The 24,334-nt window shown below is 57.9% G+C and overlaps 2 protein-coding genes across 7 annotated transcripts; one reads left to right on the forward strand and one right to left on the reverse strand.

Annotated features, from left to right (window-relative positions):
- Positions 1 to 1,244: 1,244 nt before the first annotated feature.
- Positions 1,245 to 14,529, forward strand: ITPKA (inositol-trisphosphate 3-kinase A). Of its 5 annotated transcripts, none has more exons than XM_045537600.1 (11): positions 1,245 to 2,751; positions 4,248 to 4,449; positions 4,854 to 4,981; positions 5,153 to 5,250; positions 6,257 to 6,502; positions 12,401 to 12,497; positions 12,584 to 12,800; positions 12,918 to 13,122; positions 13,385 to 13,486; positions 13,764 to 13,835; positions 13,941 to 14,529. In XM_045537600.1, exons 4-11 carry the CDS (start codon positions 5,212 to 5,214, stop codon positions 14,142 to 14,144), a joined length of 1,182 nt encoding a protein of 393 aa, XP_045393556.1. In that variant the 5' UTR covers positions 1,245 to 2,751; positions 4,248 to 4,449; positions 4,854 to 4,981; positions 5,153 to 5,211; the 3' UTR covers positions 14,145 to 14,529. The 5 variants fall into 5 exon arrangements, with proteins under 5 accessions (XP_045393556.1, XP_045393625.1, XP_045393698.1 ...); XM_045537669.1 differs by having other exon boundaries at positions 1,245 to 1,987; XM_045537742.1 differs by lacking the exon at positions 4,248 to 4,449.
- A 94-nt stretch (positions 14,530 to 14,623) lies between these two features.
- LTK (leukocyte receptor tyrosine kinase) lies at positions 14,624 to 23,111 on the reverse strand. 2 transcript variants are annotated; one of them, XM_045537881.1, is made up of 20 exons: positions 22,954 to 23,111; positions 22,237 to 22,377; positions 21,968 to 22,139; positions 21,358 to 21,508; positions 21,101 to 21,247; positions 20,738 to 20,894; positions 20,479 to 20,661; positions 18,975 to 19,073; positions 18,515 to 18,667; positions 18,000 to 18,095; positions 17,521 to 17,716; positions 16,919 to 17,009; positions 16,714 to 16,778; positions 16,386 to 16,515; positions 16,193 to 16,290; positions 15,957 to 16,049; positions 15,754 to 15,855; positions 15,482 to 15,616; positions 15,316 to 15,406; positions 14,624 to 15,214 (listed from the first exon to the last, which is right to left on the reverse strand). In XM_045537881.1, exons 1-20 carry the CDS (start codon positions 22,994 to 22,996, stop codon positions 14,948 to 14,950), a joined length of 2,610 nt encoding a protein of 869 aa, XP_045393837.1. In that variant the 5' UTR covers positions 22,997 to 23,111; the 3' UTR covers positions 14,624 to 14,947. The 2 variants fall into 2 exon arrangements, with proteins under 2 accessions (XP_045393837.1, XP_045393908.1); XM_045537952.1 differs by lacking the exons at positions 16,919 to 17,009; positions 20,479 to 20,661 and having other exon boundaries at positions 17,521 to 17,600.
- Between the last annotated feature and the right edge of the window lie 1,223 nt (positions 23,112 to 24,334).

The raw sequence follows: 24,334 nt of genomic DNA on the forward strand, positions 1-24,334 counted from the left end.
TCGATATTAAGTGTTCCTATCCCCAATGAGTGCTCAATCAATACTATTGTTAGTGAAAACACAAGGCGCTGAGTCCCAGAGCAGAGCTGTTGGGGCAGAGTGGCTCGGCCTGTACCGCAGGGGCTGGAATGGAGGGTCAGCCAGGGGGATAGAGGCCAAGAAGCCGCCTCCGGGTTGACGTTCCCACCGGTAGGCTCTGAGGCTGAAAGTGAGCTGCCCCGGGCCAGGCCCTGTCATTACTTCCAGCTCCCCAACCCACCCCCTTTACAGACTGCAGCTCTGAAGGCCTTGAAGCCTGCCACCTCGCCACCTCGCCACCTCGCCACCGCCACCGCCACCGCTACAGCGGGTTCAGACTGTGAGGTCCGGCCTACCCACCACCACCAAGAGTAATTAAAACTCAAAACAGTACCAAGCTGGAAAGTAAGTGTAAAGAAGTCCAACAAAGGTCTGATCCTTCTCATGATGACCGCCCCAGTATGTTCTTCAAGATACTGGATATTTAAAATGTTTTTTTTTTTTCCTTTCATTTAGCTGTGAACGGCCCTGCTTTGCTAAGCGCGTGCGGAGAGCGCACCTTGCTCAGCCACACACATTGATTCACCCAGCCCGTAATGCACGGCTTTCTCGCCATCGATTTTCCCTGGTGACCGTCCCCTCACCCCTCAGTGCGAGGGGTCACCTCTAGGAAGCCTTCCCTGACCTCCGCTCCCACTCTGGCTTGGGTGCACCTCCCGCCGGCTCGCCCTAGCGCGGCGCTGGCCACGCGGCAGTTAGTCTGCCCCAGCCTGGGAGCTGCTCGTGCCGGCCTGTCCCTCGCCGTCCCGGCGCGCAGTGAGCGCCCGGTTAACGCGGCGGCGGGCCAGGGGGAGGGCAAGCGGCCACCCTGTCCGGGCCGCCGCGTTCTGGGGCCTCCCTCCCCGGCTCTCCCCTCCCATCTGCTCCCCAGACCCCGCGCGCCGCCGCGCACCCGGGAATGAGACCGGCAGCGGGGACGCCACCAGCGGCAGAAGCCCGGGCTTCACATCCTTTGGGTTCAGTCTAAGGCGGCGAGAAGCGCGGCGGCGGCAGATGGCGGCGGCCTGCTCACCCCAAGCCAGGGTGCCACGGGCCCCCGCCTCGCCTCTGTCGTCCCACTCCCGGCCCAGCGGTCTCGGGGCCGGGGTCCGAGCGCCCTGCCCGGGGCGGCCCCGCTGCCTGCGCTTGCGCGCGCTCGCGTCTCCAGGCTCGGACCCCGCAGGGCGCGGGTCCCGGCGGCCTCCCGGAGTCGGGCGCTCCCCGGGCGCGTAGCTTGAGGTGTCCCCGCGGCCGACGCGGAGGCGCCGCGGTCATTAGCTTCCCGGACCCCGGGCCTGCGGCAGCCTCCGCGTGGCTCATGGTTCCGCCCCGCCACCGGATGCTCTGTGGTCTCGGTCACCACGCGCCCGGAGTGGAGGTCGCAGAGATCACAAATGGAATTAGGAGCTCCGCCCCCTGGCCCCGCGACTACAAGATGCGGGAAGTTCCCCGTGGTGGCTTGTGGGAGGGAGGGCTACAGCATCTCGGGCATTCTTACAGCAGTCGCCTCCACACACCTAGTCCCTGACCTCAGACCCTCCTGGGTGCCCTCTGCCTCCGCTTCGCCACTGGGAGAGATTCTGCTGGTTGTGAGTTCTGGAGAGAAGGAAGAGGAACACAGGCCTCTGGGAGAGATGGGAAACCTTGTTTCTGAGGTGTATCAGGAGACACTATGTTATTGTGCATACACAAGCGTGGTGACACATTTCATTTTAGGCCAAGAATGACTCAGATTGTGGAGGGTCAGTGAACGCTGCTAGATCCTGAGCCCTGCTAAACTATCCTTGCACGAATCCAGAATATTCTTACATACCTCTTGAGCCGTTGTGGTGTACAAAAGGAAGAAAAAAAAAAACCAGAATATTCTTACAAAGTCTAGTCTATCAATTTCTGGGATCAGAGATTGCAAGAAAGGAGAAGAAACCCAGAGGTAAGAAAAAGGGTCTGGGTTGGGAGCTGAGGGCTCACCTGTTGGGTGAAGACAGCCATTCACCTCTTCCTAGGAGAAAGGAGACCTTTGATTCTTCCCCATCCTCAAGTTTCCACTGGGCCCTGGCTCTGGCCAGCCCTCCAGCACCCTCTCTAGTATGCCATGGGCAGAGAAGGGCAGCAGACTAACCATAGTTGGGGAATGTTTTGGATGCATGAAGCAGCTGAGAGACCGAGATTCCCGGGGTCTCTCTGACAGTTCCTTGGAAACAGCGAAGGCAGTCATTTAGCATCCTGGGGCCTGTTTTCTGGTTGGGTCCTTTCTGGTTTCCTTCTTCCATAAGACAATACCCAATGCTACACTATCACTCCCAGTAAGGGGGTGGGGGGCCACCATAGGAGCCCCTCATTCCTACAACACACCCTTTGCACCTGGCACAATGCCTGGTTCACAGCAGCTGCTCAGTGGAAGTTTGTTTGCTCTGTGAGTGCATGAATGAATCACAGGTATTGTCACAATATTGGAATCTTGGAGTCAGAAAGTCCCTTGGAAGGACACCAAGCCCCACAGAGTATGTTTGAGAGTTATTACTAGAATAACGCCCTGCGTGCCCTGCACCACCTGATCCAGAGGAACTAGACAGCCCCTCCACACACACACCACAGAGGCTCTGCTCCCTCTGGAGAAGCATTCAAGTCTCAAAGCAACAGGTGCCCCATTCAGGAGCACAGGTCAAAGGCTGTGCTGCCCTCTCCCTCCCCCAGGTGAGTGGCCCTGCTTGTGTTTTAGGAAGCGGAAACTGTCACTGTATCTGGCCGGGAGTGGTGAGTGCTGCCCTGGGGGTCGGGTAGGGCTGAGGCAGCACTAAATGAGACAGGCTGGGGAATAAAACTAGGCCCCAGAAACCCCTCACTTCACACTTCCCATTTTCCAGGCCCTCTCCTTTCCCAGCTCTTGTGCCCCAGGGTTGTTGTCCAGGAGAGATGTAGCCCTCAGGTGTAATGAATCCTGAAAGCCATTGAGAGGGGTGAGGACTTGGGCACCTCAGGAAGCAGGCCTCTATGGTACAGGAGGCTCACCCAACTGCGATGCCACAGAAGACAGGTTCTCTCCTCAGACATGTGGCCAAGGCAGAGACTTTCATGGCCTATCTCAGAACAGCCACCTAACGACCATCAAAACCTTGACACAGGCCAGGCGCAGTGGCTCACGCCTATAATCCTAGCACTCTGGGAGGCTGAGGCTGGAGGATCACTTGAGGTCAAGAGTTTGAGACCAGCCTCAGCAAAAGTGAGATCCCATCTCTACCAAAAACAGAAAGAAATTAGCCAGGCAACTAAAAATAGAAAAAATTAGCCGGGCATGGTGGCACACGCCTGTAGTCCCAGCTCCTTGGGAGGCTGAGGCAGGATTGCTTGAGCCCAGGAGTTTGAGGTTGCTGTGAGCTGTGCTGACACCATGGCACTCTAGCCCAGGCAACAGAGCAAAACTCCATCTAAAAACAAACAAACAAACAAAACCTTGACAGATTCTTCTATGCCCTAGTTTCCCCATTTTTTAACGCAGAATACAAGGGGCCATCCCGTCCAGCTATATAGTGGTCAGTCTGATTTTCTACACATCTGTTCAAGCATCAATGGCTGGGGAAACAGGCATAAAGAACAGATATTCTGAGGTTTCAAAGTTCATTCCTGGCTTGACCAAGAGGACATTAGAGCCTCTTGACCTTGTGCCCCAGCTGTATTGGGTCTGCCACGCCTTGCCCTCATGTTGATACTCACAGGTTTTTGCCTGTGGTAGGTAGAGGCAGACTCTGCCTACACTGCATAAGGAACTACAAGATGTTAATGAAAGAAACTGAGCACAGCACAGGAATAGAAGTCAGGGGACCTAGCCTGGACACACTGGCTTTTCCACACCTCCCTGGTTGAATCACTTAACCTCTTTAATGTGAGTTAGGAGGATAGGATGCATCTAAGACCTCTTCCCACTCTACAGCCATTCCCAAGTTTGCGCTTTCCAGTGAGGGACACCTGGGCAGCTATGGCAAAGGGCGATTCTTTGGTTGCTGGTGTAGTGGACCTAAGACTTGGGCAAGTGCTTCATACAAGAAGAATTGTCCTTGGGTTTTTTCTTGGCAGCTGGGACAGAGACCCAGTGCCCAGCCTCCTCGTACCTCCAACATTGGCTGCTCATTGCCTGGTGCGCAGGTACTCTCAGTGCATTGTCCCTCCCCTCATATCCCCTCCTGCTTTTCCAGTTCTGGCAGGTCCGTCCTGGCTTCCCCGCCCCCTCCCACCCTCTGAGGGAAGCATCTTCCCACCCCCTGCCACAGCCCGGTGTGGCTCCAAAGGAGGGAGGAAAGTGAGTGTCCGAGCCATGGGTGCTTCTGGGCCTTTGAGCTGTGGAGTAACCTCTCACACCAACACCGAGACTCCTCCAGACCGCTGTGCCCCGAGAAGGTGGATATATAATTTCCCAGGTTCTCTAATGCCGGAGTCAAACTCCTACATTTCCTTCTTCCTCTCACTCCTGCCTTCCCTTCATTTCTCCTCCTCCCCTCTCCTCCTCTTTCTTCCATTCTTTTGCTTCCTCCCTCAGTTCCCAGGATCTTCTTTCTTCTTTGCTGGAGGTTCCCCTTCTCCCCCTGGACCCTGCTTTTTCCTCCTCCTGGGCCATCCTTGAGTCCTGGCTGAAGGTAGATGAGGGAAGGGCAGCTCCCCCTTGTGGCCGTTAGGCTGAGGCCGTCCTTCTGGGGGTGCCGCTGCCCTAACCCCGCTAGGTTCCGGATGGGGCATCCTCACTCATGGCATTTTGGGGAAGACGGGAAATACTGGCTTCTGCTCAAAGCAGCCTTGCATTTCAGCTGATCACCTACACGTAAAGTGGCCGGAGATCCACACAGCGATGACACTGATAAGCACCTGGCAGTGCTGAAACACTTCAACATCAGTGGTCTGTTCCCAGTTTCACGGCCACAACTCTGTGGGTCAGGTGAGGTCCTTCCAAATTTACAAATGAGGAAATGGACTCGGAAGTGTGAAGGGACTGCCTAAAATCACATCTAGAGTGGGGTGGCCCTCAGACTGGCTATTTCTACTACCACGCTGAAAACCATTCTCACGTTTTAGATTTCGTATCTCTCATTTTATTTTATTCTCACAGCAACCCTGCGAAGTGCACAGCAGCCCTGCACAGGAGAAGCAGCAGTTCAGGGAGGTGAAATGACTTGCTTAAAGACTCCGAGTCCCAAGCTCCAAAAGGTGAGGAGGAGGAGGAGGGAGGACTCAGCGTCGGCCAGCCAGCATCAGGGATGCTGCCCCAGACTCCATCGGGACACGTGGAGAGATCCAGGCCCCTCCCCCTGACCTTGTTCTCTGCCCGCCGGGAAGTAGGGAGCTTGCGGGGAGCAACCTCAGCACGCCCCTGGGACAGAGTCTCCGCTTGCGGGCACGCCCTGGGGTGGGGCTTCCTTGGGAGGCCGGTGGCCTTAAACTCTGTGCTAAGGGGCCCCGGCCTGAGAAAAGCCGCGGAGACTTGGAAACCTTTGCCCGGGTTGGATGGAAAGCGGAAAAAAGGAGCCCGAGGGACCGGGTGGGGCAGCTAGAGCAGGACCAGTTCCTCCCCCGCGGGGACAGGGCTCTTGGAGCCGCCAGGGGGAATCCTTCCCGGTCCCGAAGCCGGGGAAGGCAGCAAGGCCCGGGGCGGAGCGGCCCCTCCCGAGTCCTCGAGGGCGGGCTGGGAGAGGCGGGCTGGGAGAGGCCCAGGTTATGTGCCTGTGGAGTCTGGACTTCCCTGCCACCTCGAGGAGCAACCGAGAGTCTTCCCTGATGGGCAAGGTCCCCAGGAGGCCCGCGCTTTCTCTGAAAGTGAAAGGAGTGGGCGGGGGGCGCGGCTGAGGCGGGGCCCAGGCGGGCGACCGCGCAGGCTCCGCCCCGGGGCAGTCTCGAGCCGGGGGCGCCGAGCGACTCCAGTCCCCGCCGCGCCGCGGGCTGGTGGGCTCAGTTGCTGCGCCAGTGCTGGGAGATGACCCTGCCCGGGGGCCCGACGAGCATGGCGCGGCGGGGGGGCGCGGGGCCTTGCAGCCCGGGGCTGGAGCGAGCCCCGCGCCGGAGTGTCGGGGAGCTGCGCCTGCTCTTCGAGGCGCGCTGCGCCGCGGTCGCTGCCGCAGCCGCTGCGGGGGAGCCCCGGGCCCGTGGGGCCAAGCGGCGTGGGGGGCAGGTCCCCAACGGGCTCCCGCGGGCTCCCCCTGCCCCGGTGATCCCGCAGCTGACCGTGACAGCCGAGGAACCGGACGTACCCCCGGCCAGCCCGGGGCCGCCCCAGCCGGAGGGTGACTGCCTCCCGGCAGTGGGCTCGTCGCACCTGCAGCAGCCGCGCCGCCTTTCCACCTCGTCGCTGTCCTCCACTGGCTCCTCGTCGCTACTCGAGGACTCGGAGGACGACCTGCTGAGCGACAGCGAGAGCCGGAGCCGCGGCAACGTGCAGCTGGAAGCCGGCGAGGACGTGGGTCAGGTACGGGCCGCGGGGGCGGGGCCAGAGCCGGGCGCGAGGGCTGTGCACTGGGGACCCAGCTTGGAGCTCTCCGAGGACCGACTTCTGTCGCAGCCTCCCTCCGCGAAGGGTCCGATTCTCACTGTTTAGAAGGAACGTGGGGGTCTCAGGGAGGCGCCAGGCTGACCTCTCGCCTTGGCAATTGTCGCCCCCGCTCCGCAAGCAGGTCGCGGCCCGGGCCCGGGGGCGTCTAAGGAGGGTGAAGAGTACACGGCTGGCCACAGGGACCGGGCGAAGCAGGGGGACCGTACCTTGTGGGCTGTGAGGTACGACTGGAGGGATCGGAGGGGCTTAGCCTTGCCCCATGAACCCTCGGAGAGAGGGGCGAAGGAGTGTTTCCCTCGCTCCCCGCCCCCTCTCTAGTGCCGCGGCCCCACCCCCGCCGTTGCCACGGTTTCCCTCTCCTGAGTGGGAGTGGAGCGGCGCTCCAGGCTCTGCTCCGAGCCGCTGCCGTCTGCTCCCGGCGCCCGCACGAGGCGCGGACGCAGGGGAGGGGCGCAGGGCTGGGAGCTCCGGCAGGGAGCGGACTCAGCCCACCTGGTGCGGGCCCCCCTCCCTCGCAGTCTCCCAGCTTTGCTGCTCCTAAGCGCGGTCTAAACTGAGGCTGAAAGGGAGCGGGATCAGCCTGCTAGCTTCTGCCTCTGGTAGCCTGGATGTTCCGGGGCCAGGTTTGTCCCTCGGAAAACCCCGGCCAGGATGAAGTGAAGTCACTCCAGGCGCCCGCCCCTTAGGGGGTGTGCGGCTGCCGGGACAGCCTCCTTGTCCCCCTCGTTTTAGCCAAGGCCAAATACCTTAAGTAACTGCCCGCGGTCAGCGCGAAGGACCTGCTCTAGATCCACGTTACGCAAGCGTCCGTGGAGCCGAGGTGTCTCCGAGCCTGCCCAAAAGCCTGGGTCGGGGCGACTGGGCTGTGAAAGCCGCGGGCTGGCGCCAGGGTCGCCTGGACGTTGCGGGGAGAGCGCTGGGGCTCTGCCTGGGCCTTCTGGACCCGGGGTCCCGCCGCACACTCGGAATGGACGAGGCGGAGGAGACACTGTAACGACTTGCGGTGGCTCCATGACTCAGTGACTCCCCTGAGATTTACAATACCCAGTGGGCGGTGGGGTTTGTAAGTGACACAAGAGGGAGGCGAAGCAGGAACACCCTTGCCGCCAGGTGTAGGGTGCGGGGGCCCAGTCACGAGCCTGCCACCTTCCCCTCTCCTCCCCCAGCGGGTCAGGGTACCCCTGACCCACTATCATTTCTGACGCAGCCCTGGCCTGTGTAGGGAGGCAGATGCCACAGAGGGGGTCCCAAGACAGTGGAACGTGTGGCAGCGAGAGCACCCCTCCCACTCCTCCTCGTCGTAAAAACCTGAGCAGTAGCTGTAGGTGGGCTGCTCCCCCGCTCAAATCTGACACCTGAGAAGCGTGAGCGGGCGAGCGGGTGGGCAAGTGAGGGCGCGGGGGCGCCCGGCTTCCCTCTTCCGCCTGCAGAGGCCTGGCGAAGTGCCTGGGGGAGGGACTATGCGAGGAGGAGGTCCCGAGGCCCAAGCCTGAGTGCAGTGTAGACAACCCCAGCTGAGGTCAAGACAGCCTCAGCTGTGTACTGGGCGTCTTCGGTCGCCTCTTCCACGCTGGTCCTCACTGTCTCCCGGAGCCGCCGGGAGCTGGTGCAGATGGCCGCTGAGGGCCTTTCCAGCTCCAAGGCTGGGTCTTCCCAACCCCCAGCGCCAGGGCCTCCCCGAAGGCAAACAGCCACAGCGGAGGCAGATAAGCCAGGGGCTGTTGACAGAGGCTGCCTGCGTCGTCCTCGTGGAAGGGCCTGGAGCGGACTTTGCCTCACGGCTGGTCCCAGAGGAACACAGCCTGCCCTCCCAGGCCGCCTTTAGGGCTTCCCCAGGCAGGAAGCAGAGCCCGTCCCGCCGACTGTGAAGGATGCACCGGGGGAAAGGTACTGGGGTTCAACTTTGGGGCTCCCAGCCTGCCAGCCCCTTACACTCGGGCCTGGGCAGATGGAGGCCCACATCCTCCCCTTCGCCTCCTAGGAGCCCTGTACAGCCTGCCTAGAGCCGGGTAGTTGGGACTGGGCAGCCTCCCTTCCACCGGGGGCCTTTCCTCTGGTAAAATGAAAAGTCCTGGGCAGGAAACTTGAACAAGCCAGGAGAGTAGTAGGAGACCTGTCCCCCAGGGCAGCTGCCATGACTCTAGGGCCTTGCCTGCCTCCTAAAACAATTGTAGGATGTTGCTTTAGCAGATGAGAGAGTGTTTGGCTCCTGTACATCTGGTTTTCTTTTCTCAGTGCTCGAGGATAGGTAAGGAGACCTGGATGACATTCCCTCCTGGACTCAGAATTCCCACACATCACTTTCCACTAATTATAGAGCAGAATTTAGGTTAACAGACTTCCTTTTTAAAAATCAAATGCCCATGGGAAGGTGAAGTCGTGGGTCACTTATACCTTAGTGCAAATCATTTTATAAATTTAAACTGATTGCTCCCCCGCCAACACCACCACAGGGAGTGCTAGTTTGACAGGGCAATTGGAACATGGGGAGGGTGCTGGGACGATAGAGAGGATAGAGAGCTTCAACCAGAGACTGGAGGGCTGGAGGCAGGCAGCAGGGTGAGTACCAAAGACAGAGCAAAGGATCTGCTCTGGCAGGAGATATGCTGAGTGTCTGGTGTGATGTAAGACATGGGTGTCCTTGCGGTTTCCACATGGAGCTTAAACAAAGGAGGGTCTGAGACTAGTATCCAGCCAACACTTGCCCAAGGAGAGATGCTACCTGTTTAGCCCTAGAAGTAAGGAACTGTCAGAGGGTCCTTTGGTGACTTCATCAAAGACTGTCACATGGTCAGCTCTCCTGGCTTTTGCCCCAAGATGCCCAGATAACCTCTGGCTTCATGTTGGTTTCCCGGAGAGAACACTTTCATGAAGGGAAGGCTGGGCCGGAGGATGTGGCTTTGGGCCACCTTGGCAGCTGGAGTTCACTCTGTAACATAACAAATGCTTTCTGATCTCTATACAATAAAAGTCTTACCTGCTCAAAAATATCTTCCCTGCTGTTGTTCATGTGCCAAAATCCCCACCCACCCTCCAAAGAATGATTCTCCAGGAGGCTTTTTGAATACATTCATTTTTAAATGCATTATGTTCCCTGGGGGAGGTATCTCCCTAAGGTGGAAGATGGCAGTGAGTTGAGTTCCATGACACATCAACTCCTTCCCTGTTTGACCATACCCATCATTCGGAGGGTGGCTAAATCCTGTCTCCTTGCAAGGTAGCCAGGAGAGCTGGATGAGATAATGGGTAAGAAAGCCCTTTGTCACCTGCTGGCTAAAACCATCCTTAATTGCTGCTGCTCTTGGCTCACATGAGATGCATAAAACTGGAGTGCAGAGAGTAGGTGTTGACCCCATTTTACCTCAGCTTGGGAGCAATTCTATGTGGTCTACCAGGTCTCCCTTCCACCTCCCAGCTCCCCTCACTGCTTCCATGTGATCCCAGAAGGAAGGATGGTGCAGTTTCCTCACCCCACCTACCCAAAATGTATCCCCTGACTAACTCCATTCTGGCCCCAGTATCTGGCAAATTCTTCTAGAAGGCTCCTAACGCTGCCTGCCATTAAATCCATTCCTTTGCATAAAAGTAAAGGTGTCCAGCCAGTAGAGAGGATGCCCCAGGCAGATGACAGGGTCCCCATAGGGATCAAAATACCACCTTATGGCTGCAGATCACTTCCTCTTGTACAAAACTCTCTCTCAGGCAGTATCCCATTTGACCCCCCAAAGGGAGGCTGGCTGGCACCATGGACTTTGGAACTTGCTGGGGTAAGACAGCTTGGGCCAGAGAGTGGGGGGCTGGAGGCAGGAGTGAGGGGATGCTAACTCCTCTGGATGATAACTTCCTTGTGTAAAACAGAGTAAGAACACCACCTCATGCTCTTGCTGTGCGTGTGCCTCATGATCATGATTCCCAAACCGTGTGGGAGAAGGGGGATCAGGTGGTGCTTCTGAATATACATGGCACATACATCATCTTCCTGGAATTTTACTTGAGGATTTGGAGGTGGGGAGTTTTATAATAAAACTTGGATTTATTATGCAGCAGAATGCAAACCTTGTATGTATTTAAAGATTTTAAAAAGGAGTTTTGAAAGTGATGTCATCCTTCTAGTGGGCTCCTTCTGGCTACACCCCCAGATCCCCAGGGATTGGACATGTGATCACACCTTAGTGTGCCATGTAAGGACTTCAGTGGGAAAGTGGGAGCAATGCTGTCTGATGGAAGATGAGAAAGTGCCTGGCATGAAATAGGCAGTCAGTAAATTGTGTCTTGTGTTATGGCAGCAGCTACGTCCTCCCAGAGGAAACAGGTCCACACAGATGAGAGTACTTGCTTGGGTTCACTCAGCTAGAAAGTGACAGGGCCAGGCCTGGAACCAACTGCTGACTCCCAACCAGTGCTCTGTCATAGCCTCCATCCCCTCCCCATGGGAAAGGGCTTTATGGTCAGCAGCCTCCCCTACTTAGGCCACCTCCTCAGTTCTCTTCCCTCCTCTGTTGTCAGGGAGGGTGGTTCTTGGGTTTCACTCCTGTGGAGGCACACATGCATAACTCCTCTAAAAGACAAGCACCCCTGGGAGGAGGCACACAGTTTAGATGAGCAAACCCGTGTACTTCAGAGAAACACAGGACTGCTGAGTTTGGGGTGGGAAGAGAAAAGGTTCAGGGTATGAGATGCTCTCAGATGCAATGGTTATGAAGCAAGGGGTACACCAAAAAAACCCACAGTTCCCTCCCAGTTTTGTCTAAGATGACAGTCCCTCAGGGTTGCATCCCATTTTCAAGGCTTAGATTTCTGGATCCAGATCAACAAAAGGTGCCTTGGGCCTTGCCAACTAGTGAGGTGTGCATTGAATCCAGGGACAGCAAGAGTCTAGGGGAGTCCCAAGCCATTCTTTCTCCAGGCCCTTCCAGGCTGGTCTCCCTGCCCTGGGCCTGTGTAAACTACATTTCTGTGTTTGTCTGTCTCCCTAAATGAGAGTAACCAAGGTCCCAAGTGGATGAATCAGTGATCCAGATTTGTCCAGCTTATGCTTCATGCCAAGGAATGGGATTGGAAAGCTAAGTGCCTGTCACACTCAAACCCCATTTACTAACCCCAACAGCCCAGTAAGCGTAGTTATTTCCCCATTTTATAGATGAAGAAACTGATACTCAGAGCCTTGTTTCTCAGGCCCAGAAGATCCCTAGGCACTGGTAGAAATGCAAATTTTGGCCCCACCCTAGACCTACTCCGAATTTCCCTACGGTAGACCTGAGAATCTGCTGTTTTTAGTTTTTATTTTTAAAGACAGGGTCTTACTCTGTCACCCAGGCTGGCTGGAGTTCAGTGGCGCAATAATAGCTCACTGCAACCTCAAATTCCTGGGCTCAAGTGATCCTCCCACCTCAGCCTCCCAAAGTGCTGGGATTACAGGAGTGAGCCACTGCACCTGGCCAGATTCTGCAATTTTTAACAAGGGCTGACCATCAGGTTATTCTGATGCTCACAAAAACCTCAGCAGGGCAGTTTAGTAACCTGCTTAGGCAGTTCTTAAGTGGCAGAGCTGGGGTGCAAACCTGAGCCTTCTGATCCTAAGTCCAGGGCTCTTTACAGCCTACTGGAGAAGCTGCAATCACCATCACTGTGTGAGCCACACAGGCGCACAATAAACCTTCACTGAGTGAATGAACGAATTAATGAATGAATGAATCATCCAGCTCCAGCTTCTTCCGGTGGGTCCAGGGCGGGACGAGACCCTGTTTCAGAGGAGGGAGGGGCTTGTGCATTGTTGAGACGCGGACTTGCAGACCTTGACCTTGTCGCTTTCAGAAAAGCCACTGGCAGAAGATCCGGACCATGGTGAATCTGCCGGTCATCAGCCCTTTCAAGAAGCGCTACGCCTGGGTGCAGCTGGCAGGGCACACAGGTGAGCGTCGGGGCGCGCGAGGATGGGGTCTGGGAGGTGCCGAGAAAGGAAGAGGCCGGGCAGCGCTAACTGGTGCCGGTCCGCAGGGAGTTTTAAGGCGGCGGGCACAAGCGGGCTGATTTTGAAGCGCTGCTCGGAGCCGGAGCGCTACTGCCTGGCGCGGCTGATGGCGGACGCGCTGCGCGGCTGCGTGCCTACCTTCCACGGCGTGGTGGAGCGCGACGGCGAAAGCTACCTGCAGTTGCAGGACCTGCTCGACGGCTTCGACGGGCCCTGCGTGCTTGACTGCAAGATGGGCGTCAGGTACGTGTGCCCTGCCGGGCTGGGGCGGAGACCGAGTTGGGGCCGGACTGGAACAAGCGCTAATGGGGTGCCCGTGTGGGTCCCCTCATACCCTGTCGGGTGCCTGCACCCCCACAGGACTTACCTGGAGGAGGAGCTGACCAAGGCCCGCGAGCGGCCGAAGCTACGGAAGGACATGTACAAGAAGATGTTGGCTGTGGACCCGACGGCGCCCACTGAGGAGGAGCACGCGCAGCGCGCGGTCACCAAGCCGCGCTACATGCAGTGGCGAGAAGGCATCAGCTCTAGCACCACGCTTGGCTTCCGCATCGAGGGGATCAAGGTGGGCCACGTCCGCTTCGCTTTGCACCGCCCTGGCCCTTCCTCCGCCCCAGCCCCGCCGCGCAGTGTCCTGTACGGTTTGTCCTCGCCCCTCGCCCTATCACCGCGAACGCCACCACCACTACGGCCACAGCCAGACGGCCCCTGGCGGCCATCTAGCTGTCCCCAGCACCCGGCGCCCCGGGAAGCACCACTGCCTTAGGCTGATCCTCCCCCACTGGGCGGGCCCGGGCCCCCTGGCACTCCTGTCCCTCCTCTTTCAGAAAGCCGACGGCTCTTGTAGCACAGACTTCAAGACCACGCGAAGTCGGGAGCAAGTGATTCGCGTCTTTGAGGAGTTTGTGCAAGGAGATGAGGAAGTACTGGTGAGCGTGGAATCCCAGAACCCTGAGGTATTGGGGATCCTGAAATCAAGGGGTGCCCCTGGTCATTCCGTCTAGTGCCCTCGCCTATGTGACCCCATTTATCTCCTTGAGTTGTAACTGCCTTAGGTTCCTTTCCTTCTGGGCTGTGCGCCATGCGGGGCGCCGTGTCCTCCTCACGACAGTATCTGCCAAGCTGAACTTGCACTGTGGCTCCTGAGCGTTAGCAGGGGCTCGCTTCGCGTTTAATTCATTTGCCCTCTTCTTCTACTCTCTCCAGAGGAGGTATCTGAACCGCCTGCAGCAGATCCGGGACACCCTGGAGGTCTCCGAGTTCTTCAGGAGGCACGAGGTAAGAAGCCGGCAGGCTCAGGTCCCTGTCTGTGAGGGCTAAGTGGGGATAGGGTCGGGGCTGCGCAGGTAAAGGGCTGCGGCCTGACCGTGTGGGGCTCGGCAGGTGATCGGCAGCTCGCTCCTCTTCGTGCATGATCACTGCCATCGCGCCGGTGTGTGGCTCATCGACTTCGGCAAAACCACGCCCCTTCCCGACGGCCAGATCCTGGACCACCGGCTGCCCTGGGAGGAGGGCAACCGTGAGGATGGCTATTTGCTGGGGCTGGACAATCTCATTGGCATCCTGGCCAGCCTGGCCGAGAGATGAGGCTGGACTCCTGTCCCCACGTGGGCCGGCCGGTCTGACATGTGGACCTGCGGCTACGTCCCCACAGTGCATGCCGGCGAGAGACTGGAACCCCGTTGTGAGGGGCAGTTCACAGGGTCCTGAAGGACCAGGTGCCAACCACTAAGGGGGCGCGCTGCCGATGTCAGGGGTTGGCGCCCACCCGGGCCCCAGCGTTCCCAGAGCAGAATGACACTAATTTATGGAATGTGAGGGAGCAAAAGCTTCTTCCTCAGCCCAGCTCTTCTGAGGCTCTACCCTCTCCAGAGGAGCTGGATTATGAATTTTATTGAGCAGGCCTAGACCTATTGGTCTAACCTCCTACACTACGATAGATTCCCCTTTCCAATAAAACTCAAAGACCCAGCTTCCATGACTCAGGCCTCATCCCCTCCCTCCTGGTTCCCTCTTCCTCAATCCGGTATCCCTCACATCCACGCAGATCACTGGAGGATGTGAGAAGAGGTTTTTATTAGAAGCATCTGCAAGGTTGGGGACTGGTCAGATGAAGGATGTTCATGGGGGAGGGCAATCCAGGACTCCTCACGGACACCTGGGGTATGGGGTGGCCTCTGGGCCCAACGATCAAAAGCTAGGAGTGGCCTGGCCCTTCCCCGGGAGCTGGAGTTGGTTTCCAGCATGGTAAGTCCAGTGCTGCCAGGCCAGCCCTGAGACAGGCCCAGACATGCAGACTGCAGGGGACGCTACTGGAATTACAAGTGATTTAGAAGCCTGAGGAGTGCAGAAAGGAGCCATTGCTACCATCAATGCCTGAGTCCTTGACCTCAGGGCCCCTTGGGGCCCCAGGAGCCATAGGTGGGATTCCAAAGCTTCTGAGGCTGGAGGCTGCTGGATTTGAGGGGCTTGAGGCCAGAGGACAACCAGGGGCCAAGAGCACTCCCTCCCCAGCTTGTCACACCCTCTGGACTCAGTTCCTGGGGCTGTGGGGATCTTAGGGTCTCCAAAGATCTGTTCCCCAGCCCAGAAGCCCCTTCCTCCTCCAGAGTGGGCCCCAGCTCCACTGGCAGGGGTGAATTTAGCACATCAGGGTCCTGTAATAGGACAGTCGGGGAGCAGGGGGCCATGGAGTTGTTTTATGACTTCCTTCCTGACCCCCCAAGAGCAAGATAGTCAGGTGGGTCAGGGGGCACACCTGAGTGCAGTACTGAAGACGCTCCAAAATGCTGGCAAAGCTGGGGCGGAGCTCAGGCTGGTGCTGCCAACACTGGGTCATGATGCGGTACCTGGGAAGAGGCAGGAGTTCGTGTCCACCCGTGGTCATAAAGGACCTCCCTCCCTGGGCAGCACTCTAAACTCACACGGGCCCTGGACAGCCCCTAGGAGGGTCCATCCGGCCCCCTGCGATGACGAAGTCCAGCACTTCCTGGTTGGTGCGCCCAGGGTAGGGCATGTAGCCCAGTGAGAAGATCTCCCAGAGCAGCACCCCAAAAGACCTGCATCACGAGTAGAGGAACCAGGTGAGGACCCTTAGCGCAGTGCAGCCTCCCCTTCCCTCACACAGAGTGGCCCAGAAAAGATAGGATTAGCCTCAAGGTAGGGGAGAGGAGGATAAGGGAGGGTGTGTTATCACCAGGAGTCTGTCTTGGATGTGAAGATGCCCTCCAGGAAGGCCTCTGGGGGCATCCACTTGACTGGGAGCAAGGCCCGGTCCCCCTTGCGGTAATAACTGGTCCTACAGGAGGGCGGAGGGGAGTGATGAATTGTTTAAATACCACCAAGGTGCTGGTAAACCCCCTTGAAGCAACAGCCTTCCCAACTCCCCAAGCCCCGCACCGGTAGAGATCTCTTGCCATCCCAAAGTCCCCAATCTTGGCCACTCGGTTGGGCCCAGTGCAGCTCAGCAGGCAGTTCCGGGCAGCAATGTCCCTGTAGAGTTTAGCAAAAATATCACTCCCAGAGTGCAGAAGTTCTTGCCCTTCCTGATCTATTTCCTTAAAAGTTACATGGAAGAGCTGTTCTTTCAGGAGGAAGTTGGGCTGGGGGTCCCTCAAGCCAGGATTGCTCCCAACCTGTGGATGAAGTGATTTTCCTCCAGGTAGTGGCAGCCCTGGGCTATGTCCTGGGCCAGCTGCAGGAGGTCCTGCATGACCAGAGGTGATGGCTGGCCCTGGGTCAGACAGAAGGTGTGTCAGTCCATGCAGGTCTCAGGACACATGGACAGGGTCTCTGGAGGGGCCCGGGGGCCTGAGAGAAGGGTCTTACCAGTTGTGGCCGGCTATGCCTCAGGAAACTCTTCATGTCCCCTCCAGACATCAGCTCCAGCAGAATGAGGCGAGGGGCAGCCTGGAGGCTGAGCCCCACGCACTGCACAATGTTCTGATGGCTAAACTTGCTGGGCAGGTGGTGCACATACCCCATCACCAGCAGGGAGATATAAACCATGTTCTAGGCTCCACAAAACTGGAGAGGACTTCTGTGTCCCCAGACTTGCCACCTCTCAGCCCCAGGGTGAAGAGAGGCTGTTTTGCAGCCAGTTCTGGCTTCTCCCTCCTGCCTTCCGCCCCTGCCCCTGCCCCTGCCCCAGGCGCACCTGATGATGAGCGCCTCCATGAGGAAATCTACCTCGTCCTGACGAGAGCAGAGTTCTGGCAAGGTCTGGGGTGGGCGGAGGAAGAGCAGTTTCTGAGCTCCCCTGGACACTTCAGAAGGGTGGGTTAACCCTAGCTCTAGCAATTGCTCTCTCCTCCCTGGCACCCTGCTCTTCTACCCCAGCCAGAAGTCCCACTGCTTCTCACCTTGATAGCCACCTGCAGCGGGCCGGAGTCCCCAGGAAGGCCAATTACCAGTCCCTCGTACACCTCCCCAAAGGCACCGTGGCCCAGGGCTCTGCAGGGAGACAGGTTGGAAGGGGGTGGCTGGCCTGGAGAAGGGTCCTAGAGAGCTTTTTACCCCCTTTGTCTCCCCTGCTCCTCCACATCCCCCACATGGCCAGCTGACCCTATGTGAGCTCTCTCAGCATCACAGCGCGGTAGAAGCCCTCCAAGGTGACATGGACTTGCACAGAGCCAGGGCAAAAGAGGGGGCAGGTGTGGGGTGAAAGTCAGGGTGGAAGTCTGTGATGAGGCCTTCCCTGATGTCCTTGCAGACACCCTAGGAGGGAGGCAACTCCTGGGCTCCAAAAGAGTCATATTCTAAGGCCCCTCCCATTCCAGAATTGGGGCTGAAAGCTGACCTTGAGCAAATTACTTCCCCTTTTGGAGCTTCTTTGGGCCTCCATCTCCCCTATACAAGGAGTTTGGGCCAGTTCTCTGGGATCTGTAATTCACCATAGCTGGGAGCAGGATCAGAGATGTGTATTCATAGTGCACGGGTTCTCAGATGGAAGCAGAGGACTCACCTGAGAAGAGTGACATTGGCTGGGGAAACCTCGGTGAGCCCTGCGGGCAGAGGCCAGGACTGAGCTGGGCCAAGCCCCGCATGGCAGTAATAGGGATTAGGGGCTGTCCTGATGGCAGAGGTTTGCAGCTTGCTCAGCTCAAGCTCAGGGCCTGGCAGCCTCATTCCCCACAGGCCCTGCCACTTCTTCTGGCTCACTGGGGGTGGGAAGAACAAAGGCATACACTCTGCCTTCCCATCAGGCCCGCACTGCCTCCCCTGCCCAGGACACCTCTACAGATGCCCCTTAAGGTAAATGTTTTCCCCAGGCCTCCCCAGCTGCTTCCTGTCTTAGAACCCCCAAGGAGTTTACCACTGCTCTGCTGGGGGCAGCGGTCTGGAAGCCAGCCCCACATGCCCCTGGAACCCCACAGAAAACCACCACAGCTCAGTGGAGATGGGGCAGCCTTGAATCTGCCGTGCCTGCTAGATGCTCCGTACCCAGAATCAGGACCCCACACACCACAAGGAGGCTCAGTGTCAAGGTCACCACCACAGCCACCATCAGAACCAGAGGGCCTGGGGGGGTGGGCAGGTCTAGGGAGAAAGAGAGACACCTCCAGTGGGAAAGTGCTCTCTGTCCCTTTACCCCAGATTTCACCAAGCTTCAAGCCTCAGCTCAAGTGTTAACCTTTCCATCACGCCTTCCCCAATTATCCTAGAGATAAGCAACCTCTCCCTTTTGAGATCCTCTAATACACTTCCTACCCCCCATAGCAATTGTCACCCGAGATACACATCCATATAGCTATATCTAAATATCCATCTCACCTCCCACACTGGACCACATGCTCCTGGAAGGCAAAATGTGCACCGATGGGTCTCTAATCTCCTGCCCAGCACCCAACACAGAGCCTGGCACACAGTAGGTCTCTATACCATCTTTCCAAGTGCCTTACTGCCCCTCCCAGCCTGTGATCCCAGGAGAACAGACCTTGGGCAAAGGTAGGACATACCCATGCAGGTGATGTTATCCACAGCTAGCACCATGCCCTGTGGGCACAGGCATTCAGCCAACTGGAGCTCTGCCTGCCACTGGCAATCTCTCAAAGGGCAATGACTGCAGTTAAGATACCTTCGGATCTCCACCTCTCCGTGGCTCTCTGTGACTGACAGTAAAAGAACTGATATGGTGGGGTGTGGTGTGGGAGATGTGGGTGGGGTGGGGGATGTGGGTGGGGTGGGAGGGATGTGGGGGGTCAGGTGGGGGTAGAGTAGGGGTGGGATATACATGCCTTTTCCAGCCACATGGTTAGTTCTAGCCCAGGACTTTAGAGCAAAGAGCAATGCCAAGCACACAAGGGTGGTGGGAGAGCCTGGGCCTTCTGGCAAGCCTGCAGACTCTCTTCTGGAGTGGGTTCAGGGATTGAGGAAAAAGGCTAGGCCAGGCTGAGAGGTGGGGGTTGGGACCAATACCTGCCAGAGGCTGCAGGTAGAGCTCGCTGCTGGGGTGTATGAAGGATACCCCATCTTCCCCATTAACCCAGAGGTTGTCAGTCTCTGAGGCATTGCCCCCTGGAAATTGAGAGTGATGGAGGGTTTGGCTACAAAAGTGAGGTGGGAGGAAGGGAGGAAGGGCAATGGGGATGGGAGAGGAGCAAGGGGCACACAGCTGTCTCACAGCTGGGAAGCTGGCTTACGAACAGTGGGGAGGCCAGCATCTCCCAGTGGAAATCCCAGTGTGGCCTCCTCTACAGGAGCCTTCTGATGCAAGTGCTTCTGTTCACAAGTAAGCGCTCAGGCGCTAGAGAGGTGGGGAGGGCATAATCAGCTAGAACCTGAAAGCCTGGCTAAGGCTGGCTGGGACACTTCCTGTCTGTCTGAGCCCCTCCCATCCCATATTCTCAGCTATAAAATGTGAGAGGCACGACGCACACATTCCATTTCTGTAAGAATGTAGATTGTGTGTGTAAAGTATTTATAAACAGTATAGCCCAGACACAAAGGTTGTTTCTTGACACCAATTGTTTCCAAACTGAAGTGTATTAGTATCATCACCTAGATGACTGATTAAAACAGCACTGGGACTCTCCCCTACAGTTTCTGATTCAGTAAGTTAGAGAAGGGCTGAGAATTTGCATTCTTTTTAATTAAAAATTAAAAATTATATATCTTTATTGTGTACAACATGATGTTTTGAAATATGCATACATTGTGCAATGGCTAATTCAAGCCATCATCATATGCGCTACCTTCCATACGTATCATTTTTTGTAATAAGAACTAAAATCTATTCTCGTAGCAATTTTCAAGAATACATTTTTTTATTTTTAAAAGAGAGGAGGTCCAGCTCTGTTGCCCAGGCTGGAGTGCGGGAGCACAATCATAGCTCACTGCAGCCTCCCAGGCTCAAACCATCCCCCTGCGTCAGCCTCACCATGGCTGGGACTAGAGGCCACCATGCCAGGATAAGAATACATTGTAGTAATACATAGCCACCTGTTGTACAATACATCTCTGGAAGTTATTTTTCCTATCTAACTGAAATTTTGTATCCTTTGGCCAACATCTCCCCTGTATGCTCCCCCAACCAAGAGAAGTTGCATTTCTAATAACTTAGGTGGTGCTGAGGCTACAGGTTCCAGAACCACACTTTGAGAACTACTGACTTAAACCAGTCCTGCCTTTCTGCCACCCTGCTCAGCGTGCTAAGTTCCTGGGACTGCACAACAGGGAGGGCACCTAGTGTGATGGAAAATATCCTGGATTTAAATGAAAATCTAGGGCTGTCTGCATGTGTGTGATTTGCAATTTATTTGACCTCCATTTCTAAGAGCGAGCTCCTGCTCTGGCCTGGAGCAGCTGAACCGAACTTAACGCCTTTCCCACCGAGCCCTTCGGAGGGCTCCTGCCTCTTCTAAGGTTCTAACCTCACTTCACCCTCGGGGCTGTCGGCTGCCCTCCCCAGGGGTGCACCTACCCCGGTAGCCGCCGCCGCCTCCGCCCGCAGTGCAGGCCCCGCCGCCGCCCCCGAAGCCGCCAGCCGCGGCCCAGCCGAGAGTAGCCCAGGCCTCCGCGCAGCCCTGGCCGCCCTCCGCCCCCTCCTGCAGTGAGCGGCCGGCCTGCGGGGAGAGGGCCCGCGACGTCCAGCCGCCCCCTCCACCTGCGAAGCGACAGTGCGATGGCTGGCAGCCGGATGGGGAGCACGCCCGCCTCTCCCCGCGGCCCGGCGCCCTCACCTGCTGCCACGCCTCTCCCGCGGCTCCCGGGCGCGGATAAGCGGTTCTCCAGTTTCTCGGGGGTGGCCTGAGCCCAGCCTCGGTCCTGCTGCCTCAGGTAGGCCCGACCGCCGCCTCCGGCCGCCACCAGCAGTGGCTCCAGCTCGCCGGCGCGCAGCTATGGGGCCAGCGGGGCGCTGAGGGGCGCGCCCCCCAGCCGTCCAGGGAGGACACGGGGCTGTGTCTCCGTCCCTCGGGCCCCCAAACGGGCAGGGGCTCCCAGCCCAGCACAGGGATAGAGGGACCCCAAGGGACGTACATAGAGCGCGTGCGCGTGAGCCTCTGGGACTAGGACTGAGACCCCCGCCCCAGGGGAACACTTACCCGGAAGACGTAGGTGGCGCCGCCGCCACCCCCGCCACCTCCGGCCCAGCGCTGCGACCCCGGGGCCCTTTCGGTCGCGTCCGTCGCCTCGTGCTCTTCTGCGGCCGGAGACCCTCCCAGGCAGACGAGCTGGCTCTCCGGGCTCCCCTGCGCGCACCAGGGGCAGGAATTGGCGGGGCCCGGGACCCTCCCCTCGCTGTGCCGGCGTCGGGGCACCAAAGAGGGAACGCCCTAACACTTCCCACTGGTCCGCTTACTCCAGGACAGGCGTCCTCTCCCTGCTGCCCCACGAGGATGTAAAGCGGCTCCCCGCGACTAAGGGAGAAGATCGCTGAGACGAAGACGCCGTGCGCGCGCGACAGGTGGTTCCTGGCGCCTTTGCCGCCCGCCGCTCCGTAGGCTGAGATCCTGCGGGAGGCCGGCGTTGAGTCCCCCGCCCTCGCCCTCGGGCAGCCGCTCCAGGCAGAGGTTGGCGACTGAGGCAGCTCCAGAATTTTTTATCTGAGGGACTTAGAGGCTTTGAAGGGATGGGAAGACTAGATTTGCGCACCATGAAATTAAATTTTACACTTATTCCAGAAGTGTTAACGGAGATGGGGGAGGATCAAGCCACCCCTTGGCGCTGCCGCGGGTTAGGGGCCATCTGCTGGGCGGGAATGGGCTCCTGGGGACAGGCTAACGTGGTGGCTTCTACCGCCACACTTCCCGGGGGGCGCTGGAAGGAGGAGCACTCGAGGTCGCCCTGGTTGGACGTCGCTTCGGAAAACCCTAAGACGCAAGGTGGTGCGTACGTGGCGTCGGTTCCCCGGACAGTGGAACCGCAGAATCGCGGGTCATCGCCCACCCCCAGCCTAGCCCCGCACTTACAGGTACTGGCCAGGACCCGGCGCCCGCCACAGCTGCACGCCTCTCAGCGGCCCGGCGGCCCCCACAGTCACCGCCATGCCGCTGCCGGCGTACGTCCCATCACATTGTGCTTGTGTGGGCCCGCGCCGGCCGCTGGCCCCGCAGGTGGAGAACTGCCAAGACCTCTCGGTGCCTGGGAGCAAGGAGGGAGAAAAGGCTCGTCGAGCCCCTGGCCGGCCGAGGGGTCTGAGTATGGTAAGCGGAAGAGAAGGGAGGAGCCGGGAGCTCACCTGAGGGATTTAAGGGGAGGGTTGGCTCCACGCCGCTAGGCGGGGCGCTGATTTTCGGGTCCCGGGAGCTGGGAGTTGGCAGGCGCGAGGATAACAGAAAAGGCCCCTGGGACCCTGAGCTGGAGCAGAGAATGGTGCCTCCTGAAAGGTGACAGGGAGCCCGCAGTGCAGGGAGAGGGCGCAGAATGTTAACGGGAGGGAGGGATAGGAGATAAAAGAGGTAAAGAGATTCAGAGACAACCCCACGACAGCAGCCCTTGCTGCCCGCGGCCACACCCCTAACCCCGCTGCGCACCAGTGCTCACTCACACCTGGATGCGCGCCACAGCCCAACTTCGGTGGCAGAAGCCCCTCGGGTGCCCGCGGATGCCTCTACCAGTTTCTCTCCTCGAGAGCACTTCCCAGTGAATGACTGGGCGCACCGAGCTCGGTTCCGCAGCCCTCCACCCCAACCCTTCGCAGCACTTAGATTGGTGGCCCTACCCCCAGGCAGTGCTGAAACCCCCAGGGTTGTCCCTCCTTCCCAGGCTGCGTGATCCGGGTCCTCGGATTCGCGCTTTCCACCTGCACTCCAGGAGCACGGACCGGAGAAGTTTGGCCACGAGGGTTGCAGGCCTCTGGAGGAGGCACTGGGGCATGGCCTGTTGCGACCGCCATCCCCAAGCTTAGGAAGGTGCCTCGGGCTGGGCCTTTTCCTGACAGCCAGATCGCACTTACCCGCGGCTCCGAGCCACAGCAGCAGCCGGCCCAAGCTGCCCATCGCCCGTTCGGTCCGCGGCACCTGACGTTGACAGCTCAGACCCAGCCACTGCGGCCCAGGCTTATAGCAGGGTCCAGCCGCCAGCGAGACACCCCAGGGAACTAAAGCCGGTCTGGCCACGCCCACCTCAGCCCCCGGGATGCTGGAGGAGGAAAGGGCGGGGCGTGAGGGCGGCGAGGTCCCCAGGCTTCCGGGAAGAGCCTGGCGGAGCCCTCGCGCAGTCGCTGCCGTCTCCGGCCATCGGGTGTGCCCCGGGCTGCCCCGGGGAGCGGGGTGGGCTCGAGGTCGAGGAGGAGGTGCCCCGCCGCAGACATCGGGCACGGACTGCTACATTCCTCAGGACAGGAGCAGTAGTGTGTGCGCTTCACTGGTAATGGTGACGGTGGTGGTGGGTGTGCTCGTGTGATCACACGTGGGGAGTACTGTGTAAACTCCTCCAAGGAAGGGCTCGTTACCTGACATTACTTATGTCTTCCAGTGCCTTTGTGAGTGCAAGGCTGAACCTCCCTTGTTGGCCTCATACAATTCCACTGCGTTACACCTCTGCACAGCTTCTTACTGTGATGGGGTCAAGGACTGCGCCAGATGTCAGAAGATCCGAGTGCTAGTACTCGCATCTCTAGTCAATGGGTGTTGCAGCACAGGCCACACAAGTGATCTGAGACAGTTTCCCCACCACCTGTAAAATCACATGAAGGGAAGTGGCTCTGTAAACTACAAAGCACCCTGTAACTGAGAGGGCCACTTGGCCTTCAGGTGGTTTTGTGTCCTGGGTCCTAAATCTTTTGCTCAACATGACCAATTTGAAAGGTTGAGACCTATGTTCAGTATAAAACACTTGAATAAAGAAGTTATAATAGCCAGTTGGTAAAGTCTGTGTATAATGCAAGGTGTAGATACAACAGTGATTTTGTAAAAACTCTGGTATCCATGCCATAGTTAACTGTGTAGATATTGCACTATGAGATCACCATAAAGGTCCCTGTAAACCGAGCTACTACTTCTCAAATCGTGGTTGGTTCTTCGTCTTTTTTTTTTTTTTTTCCTTCTCCACCCCCAGATGTGGCTGGTTCTGGACAACAGCATCACTATCACCTGAGAACTTGTTAGAAACGCAGATTCTTGGGTTTCACCCCAGATATACTGAATCAAAAACTCTGGTGGCAGGGCCCAGCAATATGTTTGAACACACTCTGTAGGTGATTTTTGTCACATAAGTTTGAGAACCATTGGTATTTGCAGATACAGTAGTTGTTTAATAAAACCTATTAGACAATTCCATGTTTCAGCATCTCCATTTACAGGGAGTGGGTTCTCTCTACCTACTGACAGGGCCAG

The sequence above is a fragment of the Lemur catta genome, chromosome 1 (assembly GCF_020740605.2).
Source record: "Lemur catta isolate mLemCat1 chromosome 1, mLemCat1.pri, whole genome shotgun sequence".
Lineage (NCBI taxonomy): Eukaryota > Metazoa > Chordata > Mammalia > Primates > Lemuridae > Lemur > Lemur catta.

Coding starts and splice junctions, on each gene's coding strand:
- ITPKA (XM_045537526.1), top strand. CDS start 6,014: ATGACCCTGCCCGGGGGCCCGACGAGCATGGCGCGGCGGGGGGGCGCG. Junction 12,498..12,583: donor GCAGCTGGCAGGGCACACAG/GTGAGCGTCGGG, acceptor GCCGGTCCGCAG/GGAGTTTTAAGGCGGCGGGC. Junction 13,487..13,763: donor AAGGAGATGAGGAAGTACTG/GTGAGCGTGGAA, acceptor TACTCTCTCCAG/AGGAGGTATCTGAACCGCCT.
- LTK (XM_045537881.1), bottom strand. CDS start 22,996: ATGGGCAGCTTGGGCCGGCTGCTGCTGTGGCTCGGAGCCGCGG. Junction 22,140..22,236: donor CCTCCCCTTAAATCCCTCAG/GTGAGCTCCCGG, acceptor CCTTGCTCCCAG/GCACCGAGAGGTCTTGGCAG. Junction 16,516..16,713: donor ATGGAGGCGCTCATCATCAG/GTGCGCCTGGGG, acceptor CCACCTGCCCAG/CAAGTTTAGCCATCAGAACA.